This window comes from Anthonomus grandis, chromosome 8 (assembly GCF_022605725.1).
Source record: "Anthonomus grandis grandis chromosome 8, icAntGran1.3, whole genome shotgun sequence".
Classification (NCBI taxonomy): Eukaryota; Metazoa; Arthropoda; class Insecta; order Coleoptera; family Curculionidae; genus Anthonomus; species Anthonomus grandis.
Genome location: NC_065553.1, coordinates 4,333,908 through 4,356,309, shown reverse-complemented (window position 1 = coordinate 4,356,309; position 22,402 = coordinate 4,333,908). Strand labels below are relative to the sequence as shown.

Sequence of the window (22,402 nt, the reverse complement as noted above, 5' to 3'; positions counted from 1 at the left end):
GTCGGATTTACCGCACTTATTGAATCATCATGTCAGGCCATCAAATATCAAGCAGTAAAAAAATAAATTCTTATCCATTTCTAAATATCATCAAAGCAGGTATACAACCTTCAATCGTTTGTCACGTACTTGTCACAAGTGTATTTCTCAGTTTCGCGGGATGGCTCTAAATCTTTTATGAACCAGGGTTGAAGAATGTAGGCGCCGCTATTGTTGCATAATTCGCTCAGCAAATAGGGTAAATACCATTTCATTACGTTCTTTCATGATACTTCAAGTTTAAAATAATGAAAGTACTGGATGGGGGATATTAATTGAATTTACCCATCACTTTAAGAGCGTTTTATTTCTCTATAAACGTCCCTCAAAATCTTCTATAAAATTAATATAGAAACAAAATGTAATATTAGAACGTAGTCTAACTGGTACGATTTATAATACGTCCTTTAAAGAAGGCGTACGGCGACGCGGGTACAGCCATTGTCATTTGTAGCATAAAATCTCTTATAATGGAAAAATGTAAACCAGTTTCTGAGAGATGGAGTCCGTTGTTACATTTGGGCGTTGGTTTATTGTTATTTTTTATGGGATCACGGGGCTCACCTTAAGTGCCATATGTCGTTTCTGTTGTTTTAGATTGCGCCCGATTTACATATATTTCTCGATTCACCGCGAGATATCAAAACGGGTAAATTGGGTTGCTGGTACGCCTTTTGGCTACGTTCGTATGCTTAAACCAACGAACTAATCGAGATTGATTATGCGACAAAGTTAAATCAGCTCTAAAAATAGTTTTGAGCCTACATTCGTTAAAATTTATATTGGTTAATTTAGTGGGTTCATTAGTAATTGATGGCAATTTGGTTTTCAGAAATGCTGGGTAATTGTAGGAGATAAGTTTTAAAATAAAAATAGGGTTTTCTCTATAGGTGGTACAGGCGGCGCCTATTTTTGAACCCCGGTTCAAAGAAGAATACTTAAGAACCGTTTAGAACCACCCTGCGAAACTGAGAAATGCACTTAGTGACAAGTACGTGATAAATGAATGAGGGTTGTATACCTGCTTTGATGATATTTGGAAATGGATAAGAATTTATTTCTTTATTGTCTGATATATTTGAAGTATGATTAAGAAATTGTTTGAGTTAATAATATTTTTATTTAATAGAAGTGCGGTCAATCCGGCTTGATGCATTAAGGAGAAAAATTATGTACTACTAAAAAGTTTTAAAATTGTCACGACCCAGTTCTTTTAAATTATTTTCGTTAATTCCTAAATTAAATACTATTCGAAGACTCATATAAAAAAAATATTCCTAATAATTATAGAGATATTTTAACACCTCAGAGTACTATATTTTTAATAAGGACTCGGAAATCTTAATTTAATCATTATAGAAACAAGCGAAACTAGCTTCAAAAAAACACAAGGCTATAATGCAAATACTAAAAAACAAATGAAAAACCTACAGCTATTAAAATATAAGAGTTTTTATTAACCTAATAGACTTCGAATATTAATAGACTCAGTATAAATAATCCCATTATTAAAAAAGCAAAACTAAAAAATTTCCCCAGGAAGTTCGTCACTTAATTTTTTTTGATACTTCAAATGTATCAAAAGAAATTCATGGATATATGTATAGTAGACCTTATTTATTGTTCTTTAGAAAATATGGGATTTTGCGCATTATTTCATGATATTTCTAGTATGGTTTTACAAGTCGAGCTTTTCGTTGAGTTTTTCGTAAAAAAATAAATAGAACATTTTTACCTGAAATTTTTCGTAACCTCAAGTAGATCTGCTTTAACCAGAACTCGTTCTTTTTCCTTCTGAATGCGAAAGGACAAAAGACTTGTCCAATTACTACTGGATATTCTCTAATTCTTATCCCAGTTTTTTTTTTCAAATCAGAATCAAATCACTCATATTATTGATTATAGAAAATTAGTGTCATCAATGTCAAAAGTCTTTGTATAAGTTTCTTGATAACTCAAAAGATTTCTGAATGGTGCGTAAAAGTTTCAAAAGCTACCAATTTTCTAGAACTACGATGGTAAATTTTTGTGATATACATGCATAGATACAAGGCTGGTCTTCCCAATGGACTTGTCTAACTATCGCTTTCGGTTTGAACCTTGTCCAAAGCGTTCTGGAGTTTGTTGGTTTTTAGTTGAGCCTTTCCGAAGGACATTATGATTTGATAGAAGTGAAAAGAAGAGAAAAATAACTAATTTGTGTATTATTAAAAAAAGAAAACATATAGATTTTAAAATTACGATTCGAAGGACCACCCAGAATTAATACATTTTTAATAAATTAGAATGTAAATATCAATATAATTGTTAAGCAAACTGGCTCCAAACATAAAGCAATCAGTAGTGCAATTTCTAAAATAGTGAAAAGCAAATAAAACATCGAAAAACCACTATGGTTGATAATGCCATATTTACACCCTAAAAAATTTGAAATACTCGTCAAGAATAATTTAAATTTCCCACCAATTTCCGCGGATGTTTATCAATATCAATAAATGATACACAAGCTTTTCGATAGATCTTGCTTATATTTTGGTCCAACGTCAAATGCTTATTTGTACAGAATTTCTTACACTTACCATACACATAAAAGTGGCAGGAGAATCATGGATCATGGAAAGAAATTAATGGATAGCCTAACGTTTATAGATAACGTAATAATTAAACGTCAAACTTACTTTGCTATGCTATTAATTTGTGTAATTAAGGATGCGTGGAAGCAGAATATATTTATAGTAGACTATTTATTTATTGTTTTTTAGAAAACATGGGATTTCGTATTCAGTTGAAAGCGCAACTTCTAAAATAGCAAAAAAAACTATTAAAATATAAAAATTATTTCATCCCAATATACTCCGAATATCAATAAACCCAGTATAATTAAATATTAATCTTATTATTAAAAATACAAAAAGCTTAACAATTACGCCAAAAATAATTTAAATTTGACGACAATTCAGGAGTATGGTGATTTAAGTCAACGTCTGTCAGTAGAAGAAAAATCTAATTAAATCCGCAGGAGCTCCAGACCAACTGGAAGGCATGGCCTTCCTTTGGTTCCAAATCTTTATTTTGGTTATTTAAAGTAAATTATTCAATTAAATTCCAGAGTAGGTTCATCACTAAACTAGGCGTTGAGTTTGACACCCCAAACATCATTCTTTTACAGATTATCTTGCCATTTATGAATTTTATAATGAGTGAAAGAAGGATGCGTATAGGTATAATAAACCAGTTATTTACTGTTCATTAGAATTTATGGGATTTATTTAAACTCCCAGAGAAATGTTTACAAATAATTCACTTAAACAGTAGCTACTTCTCCTAAACGAAACCACAAGAACATTAAGAGTAAAACAACAAGCAAAAATGCCATCACCGATCGAAATCTCGAACACAGTGCCAATAAAATACTGGTTTAGATAATTTACATGTCATTGGCTGGGCAAGGCTCCTCGCTCGTGCCCGAGCCATTGGAACGCTTAGTATTTTGTATCGGCACCGAACGGATGCTACCTGAAAACAGTTCTATCATACACTATATTATTAGATCTTAGGTTATTTAATGATGATGGAGAATCAGAGACAACCCACTTGAAGTTTAATTGACTTTGGATCAGTGCAGAGGATTCATTAATGACTTTTTGCTCATTCTGCTACATAATTCTAAAAAAATCCTGTTTTTGTATTCCCTGCAATGAGACTAACCCAGATGGGTATATCTCACACCTGCCAGTATCGGTTTGACTCGAATACCCAAAGCTCACTTGGCATTTACTGAATGCACGTATTTTACAATTAGTGTAACAAAGATGTATATGTTATGTGGTTGACCACCCAGCTAATTATGACTATTGTAGAATTGCACTCAAAAATCTGTTTCTTAAACTTTGGAATCGTTTTCAAAGGATCCTTCTCAAAAACCTGAACATCTGACACCTGAATTCCAAAATAACCCGACTGTCCTGTTTCAAACAAGCCAAAAGGAGCGGCAAATAAATTTAAATAAAATGGATTAATGCTAACAAGACGTAGGCAGAAGAATCATTATGGCCATTGTTATGTATATTCGAGTTTTTATCGAATTCAATAATGGGATTGGCGACCGGGCGGAGGCACAATAAACTTATGGTTTTATAAGTTGTATCGACTCTTAAAATGACCGTGCAGATACCATATGGTCGGCATAATCAGCGAAAACTGCTTGTTGATTTTGTGAAGTTATTTAGATAACGGTAGGAAGCAGGCGAAGCAAATTAACCATAAAATTGTAGAATTAAAGATAAAAAATGATGCAATTAAACATCCATCTTGAGAGATTTCTGTTGATGAATCAGGTGACCAACAGCTCGATTTTATTACATCCTATACTTCCTTGAGATTTTTTTTTCATTATATAGCCATTCAGTTATTTTCTTGTCAAACAAATAAAACCCTTTTAGTAAACCAGGTTATGTTTTCTATGAAGGTGGCGATAAAAAAAAAACAACTAATAAGGTGATAATTCTCGTAAAGTACGGTTCGGTTTTTGCGGTTTTACAAAGTCTTAAACCGAGGCGACGTCATTAGCAATCGAAAAAGGCAATACGAGAATGCAATCAATCCTCCATACGAAGCCACAAAGGACTTTTTACTGTTCGCATTTCGGACCTTTTATGTCCTAAAAGGAATACTACTGAAAAATACTTGTGCGTTTGTGCCGGGATAATGAACTTACGTGCTTCAGATCGGTAATATTGTTCTTGGCAAGGAATTTTTTGTTTTTGGACAGTATTCGTTAACTCTACAATCAGTTTTCTTTTGTTTTTTGTTTTTTTCTTAAAATCTTTTTTAAACCTTGAAGCCGAAAAGGACAGCGAACGAACTGCATAGTTAACAACTGAACATACAGCAATCCACATTTTATTTCATTCATAGTAAAAGATACAAAGAAATTGGCTTTGAATCTCCCAAATTGGACTTCAATCGCTAACAACAAGTATTAGATAGCCTTTTTTGTTTCATTCATTATAGAAAATAAATATATTTATTGCAAAATTCTACCATGTGTGGTAAATAAGCTGTGAAATATATGTATCTTTGTTTTACTTATTTTAAAGGATATAAGCTTATTAAATGCATCATTGTTCGTTCACATTTTTAAAATCCTTCTTCTTTAACAATACCGGAAAAAGCGTCAAATGAACTGTAGAGTTAACGACTGAGCACACTACATGACTCCTATGAATAAAAAGAGTTAATTATCCCTGAGCATCAAAAGAGATTAAAAAATTTCAAAAAAAGAAGTATTATAAGATAAGGTTTTAAGATTTAACACGGAATAGGATAGACTCTATACAGCAGTTACTAACGAAAACCCAGAAAAAATTTAAGGATAGAGAGCAAAACTTAGAGAAGCGACATATCAATACGCAATGGCGAGGAGTGCCGTTTATGGCCAGTCAAAAAACCAATAATACACTCGCACACCCGAGGTACACTAAATAGATCCGACGGAGTAGATGATCTTATAAAGGACCATAGTCTTATCTTCGCCCTACCTGGATCGACTCTTTTTTCCCTCCCTTTACACCTCGTCAGCAACGAAATTACCTCGTACAAATTGTGCATTTAAAAATCCGTCAAGGGCATCACTAGCCAGCCTGGACAAATAATCACAACTAGGACAAGGAAGCATGAAATGCTTCACTATATAATAAATAATTTATCTATCTTTGTTTCATTCATTGTAAAAGAGACAAATTGAAAAATCACAAAGTAAGCCTTGAAAATTGCTGTTGTTATATTAATTCGATTCCAATGCTAATGATATCTGCTAAATGCATCTATCTATCTTGCACTCATTGCAATTGAATACAAAAAGTTAATTTGTTTTGACGACTAATAATACTATTCCTAAATTATGTCGATGATAATTTAAAGAATTCTTTAACTGATTCAAAGCTCATCAATTATCAACTATATTGAGGCGTGTCATATCAAAAACAACAATCTCCTCTTTTGGTAGATACTACTCCGAATATTTAGTTTTGGGCAGAAATTAAAATTTATTTGTAGCATAAATTACAATATCCCATACAAAATTAGGTTTAAAAATTGGCGTTTATTGCAAAACAGAATCTCCACTGTGTGATTTGCAGCAAAATAAGCAAAATCCATTTCAACCAACTACAGTTAAGGCACGCGTCACCTCACTTGACTAATTTTAGTAGATCGCCGCTTATTTGTGTTTGATGATCAGAAGTAGTAAATTTTTTGAAAACATTAAAATGTGACAGCTCACATTAATGTCAGTCTTCCTCTATGTGGATATCTATTAACTCCACTGCAAGAATGGAGTACTTCTTCAACTTTAATAAATTAATTAGATTGTATAATGACCAGGCTGCCCCTGAGCTCAAAGTCAAACATACGTATTTCTGGAAAATATTGAGCACTAAATTCATTTAGGTTTTGCACATCCTGTTACCGACGCATGTTCTACGTGCATACAATTAAGTTTAAAAATTAAACAGGTTAAACAGGTGCAAATATAAAAGTCGAAGCTCATGGCTGACAAACAAGGCCATAAATTCAGAGCTAACGCATTTTTTGATCTTGTACGAGAGAAGAGGAATTACCTTATTACCATTTGCTTTGACTGTGAAAAAAATGCACTCCTTCGAAAAATACCTGATCAGAGTTGTTACTATAGCCGTCAGTAATACCTTTATAATTTTACAATAACACGGGAAGTTAAAAAGTTACATTGCCTAAAATAATACGTTTTGCCATGTATGGACCGAAGATGTTCACAAAAAAGGTTCAAATGAAATCGCCTCGGCCCTGTACCACGACAGATTATAAAATACTGATTTTCATCATAAAAAAGTTATTCATTTAGTTGCAGAGGCCAAAACAAAAACATTACTGTCATTGCTACTTGGTCTTTTTAGTTGCAACAAAAAGCCCCTTGCAACAATAGAGCTTATGTTCCCAATTACAGGGCACTTTTTTGTTCCGCCAGACCGGGTCTTCGGCAATATCGAGAAGTAGATCAGAACCTTAAAGAATATTGTAAATCCAGATCAGTATAAAGACATTATATCCGAACATCGGACTCTTGATAGTGACTGCGTCATTGCAGATAGTAAGGCAGCAGCTAAAACTGTTTTAAAATCCACAAATTCTTTACAATGTAAGAAAACAGAGTGCAAAAGATTCTTTATACAAAAAAGTACAAGAAAAAATTATATTTTAGTAAGAGGAGAACCTCCTGTATATAAGCATAACAGGAGTTTATTTAAATCAGTAACAAAAACGAATTAAATTTTGGAAAATTTTCAACTAGCCACAATACGAAAATATGGAGTGAAAGTCAAAGAGGAAAAGACTAATGATGTCAAAAAAAAGTTGTTACTAAAGCACTTTGGAGAACAGTGGTAGATGAATGTTGAATTATGTTGGATGTCGGATGCAATTATGTGGACCATTTGAAGACTTCCCCGAATTCGTTGTTTGAACTTTAATCTTAATTAATAACATTCCTAATTATTAAGTAATGTGTTAAAGATGTTATGTTAGTAATGATGTTTAATAAATTAAAAAAGTCAAAGATATCTTGAGTAGTTATAATACAGTGTTCCGCAGCAAAATCAGCAATCTTCGTAATATGTCGTAACAAAACTAGCAATATCCAAAAGTTTATATCAAAGTCAACTATCTCCACTTTTTATTTTTAAATTATGGTCGGATTATTGATCCTAAGATGTTTTTAGAGTATATTTATACTTAAAAGTACATTTACTAACAAACTACAAACTTATATTTTGAAAAAATACGTTTTTGTATATCTTAACTATTTTTTACCGATTACCAGTCTTATGCTGCGTGGGAGTTTGCTGCTTTTATTATGACACGCCTCATATATCCACATTTGTTTCACTCGTTGCAAGAGTCTTAAATTCATTAACGGAAAGAAGGGTTGACAGTAGTACGTGTACCCAGCTTACTTCAGTGCTAATGACAGGTGTGAGATATCCTTCTTGCACTTATTGTAAAATATATAAATTCAAGATAAGCTCGGGATGAGCTCAAGTGATCTTTGATCGTTTATATTTTCAAGTTATATCAAATCATTCTTTCTTTACAGTTTAAACTTGAAAAGGTAGCGTACAAATTATATAGTTAACAACTGAATATCCTAATTTCAAGGCTGTTTAATTCCCTTTAAAATTGTTGTAAAAATGTTACTGTATATAATTTTAAAGAGCGCTTTGAAAGTTGGGCGTGTGCCAGTTTGACTCCAATGCTAATTTAAAATAATAAACGGTATTGTTTTGTATTGTTGTGAATATGACATCCAATTAAATTAGTACTATGTATGTACTACTTTACTATGATATTTACTCTTGATATTCAAAGAAATATCTACGCGGGCGCCTCGAGTTAGCGGGAGATTTAAATTTAGTTCTTTTATGTTAATGTTATACGTGTAATTTTAAATCCGTTCAGCATCAAAAAGAGCATATAATGCGGAAAGCTGAAAGGCAATAAAAGATATTTAATCATAATATATTCCGACAATATACAATAAAATAATACCCCATTATTTATGCCAAAGTAATAAAATGCTTATAGTAGTATTCATATATGCGTTTCTCGAATCAATTTGATATGCAGCAGGGCTACCCGAAGGTAGGAGATGATGAATAGTCGTCATCGCAGTCTTAAGGCGCATCTAAAAAACGTTTTTAGGAAACACGTCTCGATCATGAATAAATTTACAATTAAAAGTAGAAGGAAACGCACAATCGATCGAAAACAGCCAGTTTTCGAATACAATAGGACGAATATTTTACTTGAAAAGGGTTTGAATACTAAAACGGATCATCAAGATCTACCAAATTATGCTTAATTTACACACGTGTACACGATCGACCTACCGCATCAAGCCATCCATCGGTACTTCTTGTGATCTGCTGGGATAATTGGCCCTAATTGAGACTTTTCACTCAACGAGACCGTTTAGCTAATGGCTCAAGAGTACCCATGGCACTAATATGGGTACTACCGCTCTTACACTAGGTTAAAAAAAATAATGGCTTGGTTAATTATTTAGCGTTTAGGCTTCAAAATACAGATGCATTTAAATTTTATAAAAAAACAGAGTATTTTCTCAGCCACTTTTATTTGTTACATACAGATTTATTTATGTTGATCTATACCAATAGCTTAATAAACGCGTCTAAGATACACACATAGACAGAAATGTAAATAATTAAATTCATGGGAAAAATTTTGTAGTAAGGCGGCTTTCACATGCCCGGGTCTCGTTCCCGTAAATATTTACATCGTGTAATAACACTCTTACTTGGTGTTAATAAATCTTTTGTTAGTGCAAGTCATAGATTAAGTAGTCTATTTAATTACCAGTCCTCAGTTTTTAATATTAAGAATAGAATTAATTAGTACTGATAACCACAGATCATTAGTTCTGATTCGTATGAGTGGTTGATAAGTTTGACAGGGATGCATGATCTTCTAGTCACAATAGGCGGAAATGATTTATTTCCGCCTACGTGAAATTTGAGGAATTCACTTATTATAATAAATTAAATTTTCCACCTAAATTATTAAAATATTGGTGTATATACCCCAAATCATATCAAAATATTTTAACTTTACCACACTATCAAAAAGTTACCAAATTATTGTTACCTTTTCACTCCCACGTTAATCACGTTTTATCATAGCTAAATCGAAGTTAACCCCCACGAATTAATCGCCCTCGGATGCACCTTAGGGTAGGTCACGTGTGGCAACCGAGGGTTCCCTCTTTTCCCACACTTTCGGCCCCCACAACTAACCCCACTATGTAGCAATAAAATTCCATACCTGTCCGGGTAATAATAGGGTGGAGCGTGGCAAAGAAAAAAGTGCCAATTTCCAAGAGCCGTTTTTCGTTTCCCGTGTCATTGTTGCATTGTGCGATCGCCTCTGGGGCACACGACTCAGTTTTTGTGGGTCTTGTTTTGATGTATTATTTTGTCGGAGAGAGAGGAGAATTATTGCAGTAGCTCCTCATAAAGTTTTGTTGGCTTCTGATGGGGCCTTTATGCCTTTATCATCAAGAAGATTTAACATTATAATTCCGATGTTAAGTGTTTACCGATATTTAAGGATTGTCCAAGTTTAAAAAGAAAACTGTTAAAATTAGACTTGGAAGCTTTTTAAATAAATAGAGCCATTAAATCAATGTTAATTTTTTCTGAATAGAAATGCTAACAAAAAAAATTGTCGATACTGGAGTGACGAAAAACCCGTAAATTGTCCTTTATTGATAGGGAAAAACTTGGCAGGTGGGGATCTGTATCCTATAATATGATTGAAGAGACTATTGATCCTCTTTATCACCTATGAGCTAGCAACTCAAATTGGTACAAAGGTTAATTCGGTTTTACAGGAGGATTTGTTAACATTCCAGCAGGAACCCTCCTGGAGCACTCGCTCCATCTCATTATTTTCTTCCGGTCCGACAATGGTTGATCGAGAGATTCCCAGATAAATAAATTGACAGAAGAGAGCCAATTGAATGGCCTCCAAGATCTTAAACTTCTTTCTTTGAGGACTGAAATTCATTGTTTATAAAACACATCCTGCTAATATTGCTGATCTTAAAAGACAAATTGCAGCAGAATGCTAGTCAATTCCGCAAGTTGTTTATAGGAAAATGAACAACATTTTCAGCAACTTATAAGATATTGCGTAAATAGCTCCCATGTGTTTTATTGTAGAAATTTCTCTTTCGCAATTAAAGAGCTATTTTTGGCGAAGTAAAATAATCAATAAATAAAGAATCAATTCTTTAAACTAGATTTTCCTCCTGTTATACAACGATTTTAACGGTATAACCTACTCTTATAATGATTTGTACTACGAAGAGATCCACTGCAATAGTTTTTGTGTAAACACTAACCTAAAAATTAAAATCCCAATGCAGGCAAGCTTAATTGTTTCTGCACCTCTAAACGCGATTATTCCAAGTAGTTAAGAACAACTTTTAAAACGATTGACCTCTTGACCCCCATTCCCATAAAAGATTCTAAGGATGAGATCCACCCTTCCTATGTGTCCCACTTGCAAATAAAATTGACGTTTCTTTTCGATTTTTCATATTTTTAACTGCAAAAAAGATATTAAGGGTGAGAAGTTTTCAAATTGACACCCTGTATGTCTGCCTCCAACTGTTCTTGACTTATCGATAATCAATAAGTCTCGACTTGCGGCTTTTATTATTTAAAATTTCAATGACTGAAAATCACCTGCATTACCTATATTTTATATTAATATATTTAATTAAATAATATAATTTAAAAATGTGACTAGTTAAGCGTCGATAACTCAAAAACACTTGCAGAGTAACATATACCATTATTAAAAAACACTTAAAATTGATCACTGAATTTAAAAATGTAATAATCAATAGGGTATATCATTGAAAAAACCCAACATTTATTGCGCAAGTTTTGTTTCCCATGCAATTGTTTTTCTATTCAATGTTCGAAAAATTCTTACTGGACTAATATTCAGACTTTCGAGGCTTATTTGCAGGCATACAGATCCGGATTTAAAATCTCTGATGTTTATTTAAATTGATCTTTAAAAAGGTATCGAATAGATTGCAAAAAGAAATACGTCTTAACTAACTCTTACCACACAGATACGGTTAATCAGCGATAAATTGAACCACATTTTCAAACATACGAGTCTTTTAGTGCCCCAAACGGGTGCTAATAAGGAAGCTCTTGGAAGCAATTTGTACCACTAACACCTAACCTATAGAAAAAACCAACTCGTACATGTAGCCACAAGTACCCATTTAAACGCTAAAGTACAACCCATTCCGCTATAGTGCAAATAGACATAGTTGCGGGGGCTAATTAACGACAAGTCGGGTCCCATATGTTTGTAGAGCACATACGCCGTTAACGATGGAAGATGGCGCATTTTGTAACCCTAAAAGGCACGTCCCAAACGGGACAAAAAAATGTCAAAAAGGACCGCGTCGCCGAATGCATTTAATACACTGCCCACGTACCCATTGTTCTGCCGCTAGGGCCCTCGGGTACCCATTGCACTAATGGCACTTTACGAATATTTTATCTGTTGGAGTGTGCACTGTGTTCCTGAATTCTTATAATTTGTTATGCATTGTTTCTAATGTAGTAATAAATTTCAGGCTGGTAATGATTATTCATGGAATGTTGGTACGTATGTATGTATGCATACCGAGGACATAGGTTATGACTTCTCCATATGTTGGACAAAGTTGTAAGTTGGTTTTAAATGAGTTAGTTATTTAGTTATCAATCTGATATTAACTTTTAGATGATTTTAAGAAGAAAGGACTTCACTTCTTTATTCCTCTTTTTTTATACATTTTATTTTCTTGTATTTTAATCATATGGCACATTGTAGTATTTTAGAAATTGGTTTCGCATTTATTTTTACATACCTTCCTTAGTAAATATAACCAAACTATCCCAACATATATTCATACAGTGATAAAAAATACTTTTTGATTTATATAGAAGTCCCTCAAGTTAATGGATATTTAACGTTGACATGGTATGACTCCTTAAAACAAACATTTTTATTATTAAAAAAACTCATTACTGACAACCAAATCAGACAAGATCACTGTAATTACTAGCGGTTCCATGGTTTCTTCAACAAGATTATCAATGACCCCTATATTTTGCTCTTTTTTAATTACGTGGTTTACAGCATTGCTCCATATTTCTCGTCACAATTTTATTACTTTATTGCTAAAGATATCTTCACAATATCTTTAGCAATAAAGCCTTTGCTCAAATACTTAACCCTAAATTAATTCTATGGATTTCAACTTTTTTTCATTACTTTTACGGCATCATTATCAGAAGGTTGTTTTTTTCAGTAAGTCAATTTTATATTTCGCCTTAACTCGAGCTAGATGAGGGCAATTTTTCTACTTGTCTGGCATTGTCCATAACAATCACGAAATTTTTAGGAATTGACTTGATTATTTCGGAGAAATTATCTTCGAAAACAGTTCCTCATGATAATCTTTAGTTGATTTATATTCAAAGTTAAATAAACTACCATCTGAAAATCCTTTATCACTACTAATTTATGTAATTATTAATCTGCCACCCTTACGGGAAGGAACTTTCAGGCCAGTATAAAAAAGCCTGGTGAGAGCTTTCGATTTTTTGTCCTGCTAATATTTGCTCACAGTGTGTCCTTCGTTAACACAGTTACATCTAAATACAAAAATGTCTCTCTCTTCCCTTCGGTGCTCTTGAATTCGCCTTAAATATTTTCATTAATAGATTATTTCTTCTGTGTCTATTAAAATAGATTTTCTATTTTGTGTTTGTCAAGAAAACTTAAGTTCATGTAAAATTTTCACAACTTTTTTCTTCCCAACTGGTACCTTTTCATTTTCTTTTATTACTTTTTTTACTTAAAATTTTATCTATTGTTGGGATCTCATTCTTAAAATAAACGGCTTTCTACCAGGAGTCTTTTTTACACCATGAGACAACTTTTACATTATTTCTATATTTTCTTTCATGAAAAAGTCTGTAAATGGTCGATTCGCTGATTCCTGTCATATTCCGTGTGCCAAACACGGAATATGACAATAAATTGTACGGAATATGACAACGAATATGACATATATTCTACCAATACTTGAAGATACTTGATACAGAATGCATCATATGTATGTACGTTTAGTACTATAGACCTTGCTTTCAAATCTAAAACACCTTTATACACTACGTGGATAAATTTTGGACATTCTGACTACAAAATTCTGAATAGTTCTGGCAACAAAAACTAAAAAATATATTTTTGTTAACAAATGCTATCAATACAGTGCATTCATGATGAGAGGAACAAATTCATTTAAAATTCAGGTATTTTTTATTTTTTAATTTTTTGGACACATCACTTAGCATTGTCACTTGCGCGTTTTTTTAAATAAAAAATATCTATGCAAAGTACCTCAATTAGAAACAATAGCAATAGCGTCAATATTCATTTTTTTAAATAGTATGACATATTATGACGTTTTACAATTCTATGATATATTCTCAATTCTTTTTGTATAGCAAACCATATGAATAAAGTCAATAGTTTGTCAAATATAACGTAATTTACTCTAGATTGCAACTATATATAGATAATATAGATTTAATGCAATTATAATATTCAATTTGTTGTCCATTTGATACAATGCGTCCCTTGCAATGGAAATTTTAATTACAGGATGTCTCAAGTAGAAACTATGACGCTAACATTAATTTTTTTATGTAATTTCTTAGGAAGTAAGTAAGCCTTATTATTTTCGAACTGTTTTCAATTTTAGATCACGCATCATTTTTTAATAAAATGCATTGATCTGATACAGGACGAATTGAGATACTCTGGATACTCATGATTGGTTTTCGAGACCAGGTGTGTACATCACAAGAAGTCTGTAATGTTTAATCTATTTATTGCAACTCATGTTGATCGTCCTGCAATTAATAGATCCACCGTTAGCAAAATTAAATTTAGGGAACACGGCCATGTAAGAAAATTATCTAAGAAAAAAAAAGACCAAAAGTATCCAAAGTCTAGCCTGAATGTTCTATTAGAAACGGAGAATAATCCCCATGTTGCGATTAGTACAATTTCCAGGAATTGGAATTTATCAATAGGGTCAGTGACAAAAATACTTCATATAAATAAATATCATCTTTAGAAGCACAACCGATACATAAATTGTTAGAAGACGATTTTAACTGCCGAGTGCAGTTTTGTGAGCAAATTCTTGAGACTAACAATGACAATGAAAATTCCACCATCGCCGTTCGACAATTTCTTGTTGCAACTTTTCGTAACAGATGAATTGGACGAAGAAGACCGATTGAGTGGCCACCAAGGTCACCGGATAGAACCCCATTAGATTTTTTCTTATGGGGCTGTTTGAAGTCCTAAGCTTATATGAATAGTTGATGATATAAATCAACGAATTCGATAAGAAATTAGACTATGTTTCCTTCATCTATTACATCAAATTTGACAAACCGCTGACTTTAGACATATGGTATGCTACACAAAAAGTATTCAGAATATATCGTAGAATTGTAAAATGTAATGATATATAGAGTGTGTCATTTGAAAAAATTCATGTTGAAGCCGTAGTTTCTACTTGAGGTACCCAAAAAAATGCGCAAGTGACAATGCTAATCGACGTGTCCAAAAAATAAAAGATGAAAAAAACACCTGAATTTTAAATGAATTTGATCCTTTCATCGTGAATGCACTGTATATAGCTGGTTATGGCTATCGACCCTTTCTTGTGATTCTATGCAATAGGAAATTGATTTAAGGCTATATAGACGATTGCAAGGAGCTTTAATTTTCGAGTTCTTTCATAAATGCATTTTAATGTAAAAAAAAATTAAAATATGTATTTATTTATGTCTATGAAACAAGGTTTAAATCAAACTTGCTCTTAAATTCCTGTCGGTCTAAATGAACATAAGATGGAACTAATTACCTAGGTCCCAAACTTCTTAACAATCTGCCAGTTGCTGTCAGGCGGCTTCCATTAAATCAATTTTGGGAGAAATTTTTTTAATAGGCAATGTATTTTATAATTATAAATAATTTCTTGAGAAGCCCTGGTAAGAAAAATATTAAGAACTACTCTTGTTTTGTCTAATATTCTTGTAAGAATATCTTTTAGAACTACTACAAACATTCCAAAGCAACGTTGCGCACGCTCACATCAATCACTTAGAAAATACCCAGCTATTTTATTGAAACTCCTTTTGTAAGTCAAAAATCGAACGTAGCATTTTGGCGTGTGCTCAACAGTACAAGAGCGAGGCAAAAGATACGCGTGGGCATCATCGGCAGAAACAAGCGCAGAGCAGCACCGTAAAGGCGGTTTTTTTTTATGGTGAAAGATTTTTCGAGAGATACACTTAACCGCGGTGGTACCGTGTGGCGTAGGCGCCGCAAACCGCTTTTAATACTTTTAATATCATATATGTGTGTGTACTTTATTACGAACAAGTCTGAAAGCCTTCAGCCTACGTATAAGAGGCCACTGTTGCACCCGCAAGTATTAAAAGTACCGGCTCATTCAAATCTGGTTGGTTTAACGGAACTTAAATGGGGAAACCACATTTTTTCCTAACAAGGATGCCTCCGTAATAAGGTTATTTAAATGAAAAACCGCCTTAAATTGCCCCTTTTTAGCATTTCGGAACCAAATGGCACCTCACGCGAACCTTGGTGGCCGCGTCTCCATTCCGTTGGCGTTTGCATCTATAAATCAATTTTGTAGCCTCGGCGTTCCTCGCATTTTGAATATACTTTATGCATTTTAATGGGTTTTACCTGTGGCGGGCCAAGAAATCATGTAAAACGACCTTAAAACACCCCAGAGCTGTCATTTGTATGCATTGTGTGCAAAACAGCGCCATATTTTTTTTTCGTAGCCCGCGCCCGGTTTGAATTATCGCCAGTAATAAAATGATTAATTACTTTTTACTTGGTTAGTACCAGCAATAATGTTTCATAAAAAATTTAATTTCTTTTTGCAGCGGCCTTTCTGTACCGTCGTCAGATAAGGGAGTGACGCCGGTGTACCTCAGATGCGCAGCGGGAAAAATCAAGTGGATGTATCCCAGGGGAGCGCTCAGGATACTTCTAAGGTAAAAATTCTTATTAAAATAATAAATTATTCATTATAAATGAGATCTTCCAACATATTATTATTATTTATTATTCATATAAAAAATACATTTTAAAAGAGTTGATTGGAACATTGATGAGCGGATTTGAACATGGGATCTTTATTCGCATGCATATCGGATATCATAACAACTGCGCTGTAGATACTGACAAGTGAATTTTAAAAGCAGCTAAGTCCTCAAGATTGCGTAAAGTGAGTAATTTACGCACGGTAGTACAAAAAATATTATTTTCTATATAGTATAATAATAGCTCATATACTTAAAGTAAGTGAGTAACGGATATTAGGAACATGCAATACCACTTCTATTTGCCGGATACCCATTTTAACGTTTATTTGATCGCCTTCTTCAGGGCTCATTACCTTTACGAATAATAAGAATTAAATTCACTGAACAACTCGCCACTAAGCTTTTACCGTCAAACTCATCTTCAAGAATTCCTCTATTTTGGTGTAAAATGAAAATTAAGTGTCAATGCTTTAGGTTTGATAGTTATTAAATGAAGAAAATTAGAAAAAAAAGATTCATTTAAAACTGCTTTAGCTTCCCAAATCTAACCAAAATGAATGAGTACAAAATATCTTAATCAAAAAACTAAAGCATTCCTGATCTATTCAAAGAATATCAATACTAAACATTCCATGAAACAATTCAGGAACTTTTCTTTATAGTCTCTTTCCTACCTAACATTAAAATTAATGGGACAGAGACCCAACTAATAACTAACCTTGTATTCCTTGAAAGAGTATACATAGATCGCACCCAAGCAAAAAAAACTACGACTATCTTCGCCACAAAATCCGTATAGAGATAGTAATCAACTAGGAATAAACTTGTATTGGAAGGGAGAGCATGGGAGAGAAACTTTTGTACACAAAAAAATCAACTTTCAAATTTTCCCACGAAAACTTTCAAATATTTTATTCTGATTCTGAATCATTGTCCAAGTTTTCTGAATTCTAATATTTCTCCCTTTTCACGTTGATTTATCAGATGATATGCGATAACTCTATGAAATTCAAAAAGTAGAACTTTCACGCAGTAGCTACTCACAGGAAAACTTAATAAATATTTTGATTTCAGATTGCCCAGTCAAGACAGAAACTTTAGAGCTTGCATTAAAATGAGGACAACTGCCAAACCTGGAAGACCCGTTACCACAATTTACTTGGAAGGTCCTCGATCTTTGTTGCCTTTATATGGTGGAGAGGGTGACGCCAAACCTATGAGGTGAGCCCAAAATAGAAAAGAAACTTATATTAAAAAAATTCCCGAGTAAATAAGAAAGTAATTTTAACATCAACTTAATTCTTTGCAGGTGTTTTAATAGCAGACATGGCCAAGCAGCCATATATATTGAAGCAACAGACGAGAGGTCTTTCGAGAAGCAATTTACTGAAATAGAGTACGACTTGCAGCAGCTGCCTAAGAACTCTTATGGGTATGATTCGTCCGAAGGTAACTATTTCATAAAATATCTTTGGTATACATATAAATATTTGGATTTTATTACAGAATGCCGCCCCTGCTCACGTGAAGAAATGGCTCATATATTTTGCACCAGTGATTTAGGTAAGTTTTATTTAATTTAATTGAATGTTCTTAGTATAGTCAACGATAGACCAATCTATTTTTTTAAATCTGAGTGATATAGTTCAAACGTTTATATACTTCCTAAGAAACACAGATATAAAATCTGTTTTTTTGTACAGCATTAATTATGGCAGCGCATATATGAATTTTTGTTATTAACACTGCATACTGGTAAATGTTCTTTAGTTGACATTTCTTAAGGTATCGCCGACGTCTTGTATTCTCTAGCAGGTTGACTTTCTTCTTCATTTGAAGTCGAAGGATTTGGATCTTGGAGAAACCTCTATTTACCCTCCCTTAGCGGCAAGACATTTACCAACGCAAGGATGGAGTTTTTTCTATCTAAACGAGAGCCGTAGTCTTGACGGTGTTCAATCCATGAATTTGTAATTGCTAAGTCGATAATATGCCAGAGATCTCTCACTGGCCATTTTTTATTTGCATACAAATACGATAACAATTAGATTAGTCTACTCCTCCCATAGAACCAAGTTGTAACTAGTTAATGAATTTGGACTTTGAACAAGAATATATTTGTTCATTCCATCGGCGTACATCTTTAGGCCGTGTAGAACCTAATGATGTTGATGTCATTGTAACTTATCTGTTGTCCATTCATTTGAGAATAATATTTTTTTGCCATCTGTTACAAACTCAGCGAAGAAACCCCGACCTTCTGAGAGCAGCTCTTTGTCATATTATATTTTGCTTCTCAAATCTCGTGAATCTGGTTGTTCATAATTGTTTCCACTAATAAGAAATAACGATCAAAATAAATTATGTGCCTCGGTGGAAAATCTGGTAAAAGCTTCTCTACGACTGATCCACCTATTTCTAAATTTTGATCGCGAAAAACATCTAGCCAAGTTTTTGAACCTTGGTCAATGCATAGCTTGTTTTTAACATACCTTTATATTACTGTGATTACTTGTTCGTCAATGCATAATTCTTTATTTCTTGGGAAAGTTACAAATGTTTACAAACAGCAACGATGATTAGCATTTACATAATATTTAGCACTATATATTTTACAAATGCCAATATTTTTTATAGGACATTTAAATAAATACAATAATGCACTTGTGGAAATCCTTACCGCACTAATATTTAGATATTCGACGCTCATTTGCAAGTATCCATCCATGAACAGGTCCGATTTTAAACAAAATCTTTAATGTTGATTTTTGTAGGCATCGGTTTAAAGATTTCTATTTTATATTTACGATGTAGTTACAAATGGATACTATATTTCATTGATATCACATATTGCTTGACATCATCGGGCCATCTTCTCTGTGGTCTCCCCATGCTTCGTTCCGTCTTTTTATTGGTCGCCAGTGTAATTTAGATATCCATTTTGATTGATCCTTTCTTGTGTTTAACGTGTTACTATATCCATGACTCTGCTTAGTTGTTAGATCTCTTTGTTCCCTCTCCTATCCCTAAAACTGATACCAAGCATCATTCGCTCCGTCGCTCTTTGCTTCACCCTTAGAGCTGGTTGGCGGCTTTTTTTGTAAATGGTATGGTTTCCAAGCGATATGTCGTTTTTGGCAGTATACAAACGTCAGAAACTTTTCTCTTAAAATTTATAGGAATTCCATCATTCTGAAATATATAGTTCTAGTTCATCTTCGCGAAAGCCGTCTTACACTTCGTGTTATCTCCTCTGTTTGATTTACCCTGCCTGTACTTATTGTATGCCCCAGATAAATATACGCCTCTACATTTTCCAGTTGCTTACAATCTACACCATATATATATATATATGTCCTGCGATGTTTTTATCCTATTTTTGTCCTGCTGATGATTCTAGTTTTTGAAATGTTAATTTTTAACCCGACAGATTTCGATGCATCCATTAAGTTCTTTCAGCATACTCAGTTCTTGCATATTGCTGCTTATTAGAACGGTGTCATCGGCAAATCGGAGATGGTTTAGTTTTTTTATTGTAGTGTATTTAATAACCCTTTCTAGCGCTAACGAAATATTGAGGGGTTATGGTATCGCCTTGACGTACTCCTCTATTTATTTTATATTTTTCAATAGGTTTGTATAACGAGATGCTATTGAGATGATACAAAAGGCTTGAATTGAATTGAAGAAACAGTGGGCTGCCAAGGCAGTTGTGCATATAGGTCTCCTGATGGACCCGCCATGCCCCACCGGGGGTTACCAGAGCCCAACGGCCTTAGAGAAACCGATAAGGGTCTCTGGTCTGAAGGACTTAAAGTCGCTCGGTACACTGAAAGTGTTACCTAAGTATTTGAACCTGGCGCGCGTGAGTGCTGGGCACTCCCCGACTATATGGTCAACGGTTTCATCCTCCTCACAGCACCATCGGCATTCCGGGTGGTCCGCAATACCGATAGTATGGAGATGGCTTCTTAAGTGCCAGTGACCGGGTTAAAAGACCTGTCACTAGCCGAATTTCGCGTCTTTTTAGGCGTAGTAGATTTTTGGTGAGAAAACAAAAGGCTTATTGGGCAATAATTTTCTAATTTAACACATTTCCTTTTTTAAACAGCTGAATAACTTCTGCCTTTTGATACTCGTTCTGAATTTTGCCTTCTTGCAGACATTTGTTTAAAAGGATTTGAGAGGTTTTTCAATCACTTCAAATGAGTTAGCATTTCATGTGGCGATGTCACATGTACCATTTCCTGTCTGGATATCTGTGGGATGTCTTCAGAGCCCATGTTGTATAGTTTGCATATACTCAAGTTTTTGGATCATGCCTGATAGAGTTGCAGAATTCTTTAATATGTTTGGCAATACTCCTGCTGTCCGAGATTACGTTACCCTGCTGATTTCTCATTTTGGTAATCTTGTGTTTTACTAATAAAATTCCGATAATATGGACCTCAAAATCCATGTTTGCATTATCCTCTATAAAATTTCGATAGTTTAGTGTTATGCACTCGAATGTCTTTTCTCAGTTTTTAAGGATTCTTTTGTTGTAAGTCTTCTTAACCGCGGTACAAGTATATTGTTACAAATTGTTTCAGTTTTATTATTATGCATTTTAATGATAATGAAAAATAATTTTTGTTTTATAATAGTGTTATGGTCTTCAGACATGTTTTAACAAAAAACGTATTTCTTTTACAGTGGCCAGAGGCATAATCCACTCGGTAGAAAACAAAGAGAACCTGGAAATCTCTCAGATGACCGTGAAAATAACCAAACTGATGAGACACACCTCGGCCGAAGAATTCCTGGAAGAAATCGATAGCAATGACATAGTGCAAAGCCCTTTTTCCTCCAAACAAGTAACTTTAAACATACCGCAGCATTGTGGCGTCAATCATGGATTGGGAGAGTTTGTTTTTATGGCCAGGAGGAAACTTGGCGATTTAACTTTACTATGCGCCCCCAGATTGGAGACGTGGGCATTATTGGCTAATAAGTTGAACGAGGAGGGGCGGTCCCATTGCGTTTTAAGGAGTTAGCGATGAAATCATTGTTAAAGAAATTGCGCGTGCTGTGATGTTAATGATAAACTTGTATAAAAATGTAAAAAGTGTGTAAAAAATATGCTTTGATGTTGTAGATATATAGGGTATGCTAAAACTGGACGATGAAATTCTGGAGTAGTATGGGGGTGCTTTAGAATCAAAATAAGCAATTGTGTTGTCAAGTTTTTGAAAAATATGGAATCCTTGGACCTTCAAGGTTGAGTAAAAGCTTTTTTGGTACTTTTGCGACGGGTTTCCATCATGACTTTGTATAAAATTTTAATGTATTTTTTTTCGAGGAAAACCAATATTTCAAACGTTTTTTTTTTCGATAAAAAATTAGGAATCAAAAAGCGCTGCTCAAGAAATTTTAAAATTAAAGGAAAATCTCAGGAAAAGCGAAAACTTTTTTTTTGGGCATTGAATTTAATTTTTTCCAGGAAAATCGATCTCTTTCAAATGAATTTTCAGCTGTTTTTAATGTTTGGAACCTCTGCTATAATCCAAAAAAATCCTGGAAAGTAAAAA

The 22,402-nt window shown here is 33.6% G+C and overlaps 1 protein-coding gene across 1 annotated transcript in view; it reads left to right on the top strand.

Moving 5' to 3' along the window:
* LOC126739217 (meteorin-like protein) overlaps window positions 1-22,202 on the top strand; it is a 72,398-nt gene extending 50,196 nt beyond the window's left edge. Inside the window, exons 3-7 of the mRNA XM_050444796.1 lie at window positions 16,671-16,781; window positions 17,907-18,053; window positions 18,142-18,281; window positions 18,339-18,395; window positions 21,528-22,202. Of these exons, the coding sequence (XP_050300753.1) occupies window positions 16,671-16,781; window positions 17,907-18,053; window positions 18,142-18,281; window positions 18,339-18,395; window positions 21,528-21,868 (796 nt within the window). The 3' untranslated portion in view covers window positions 21,869-22,202. The remainder of the gene's footprint in view (window positions 1-16,670; window positions 16,782-17,906; window positions 18,054-18,141; window positions 18,282-18,338; window positions 18,396-21,527) is intronic.
* Window positions 22,203-22,402: the final 200 nt, after the last annotated feature.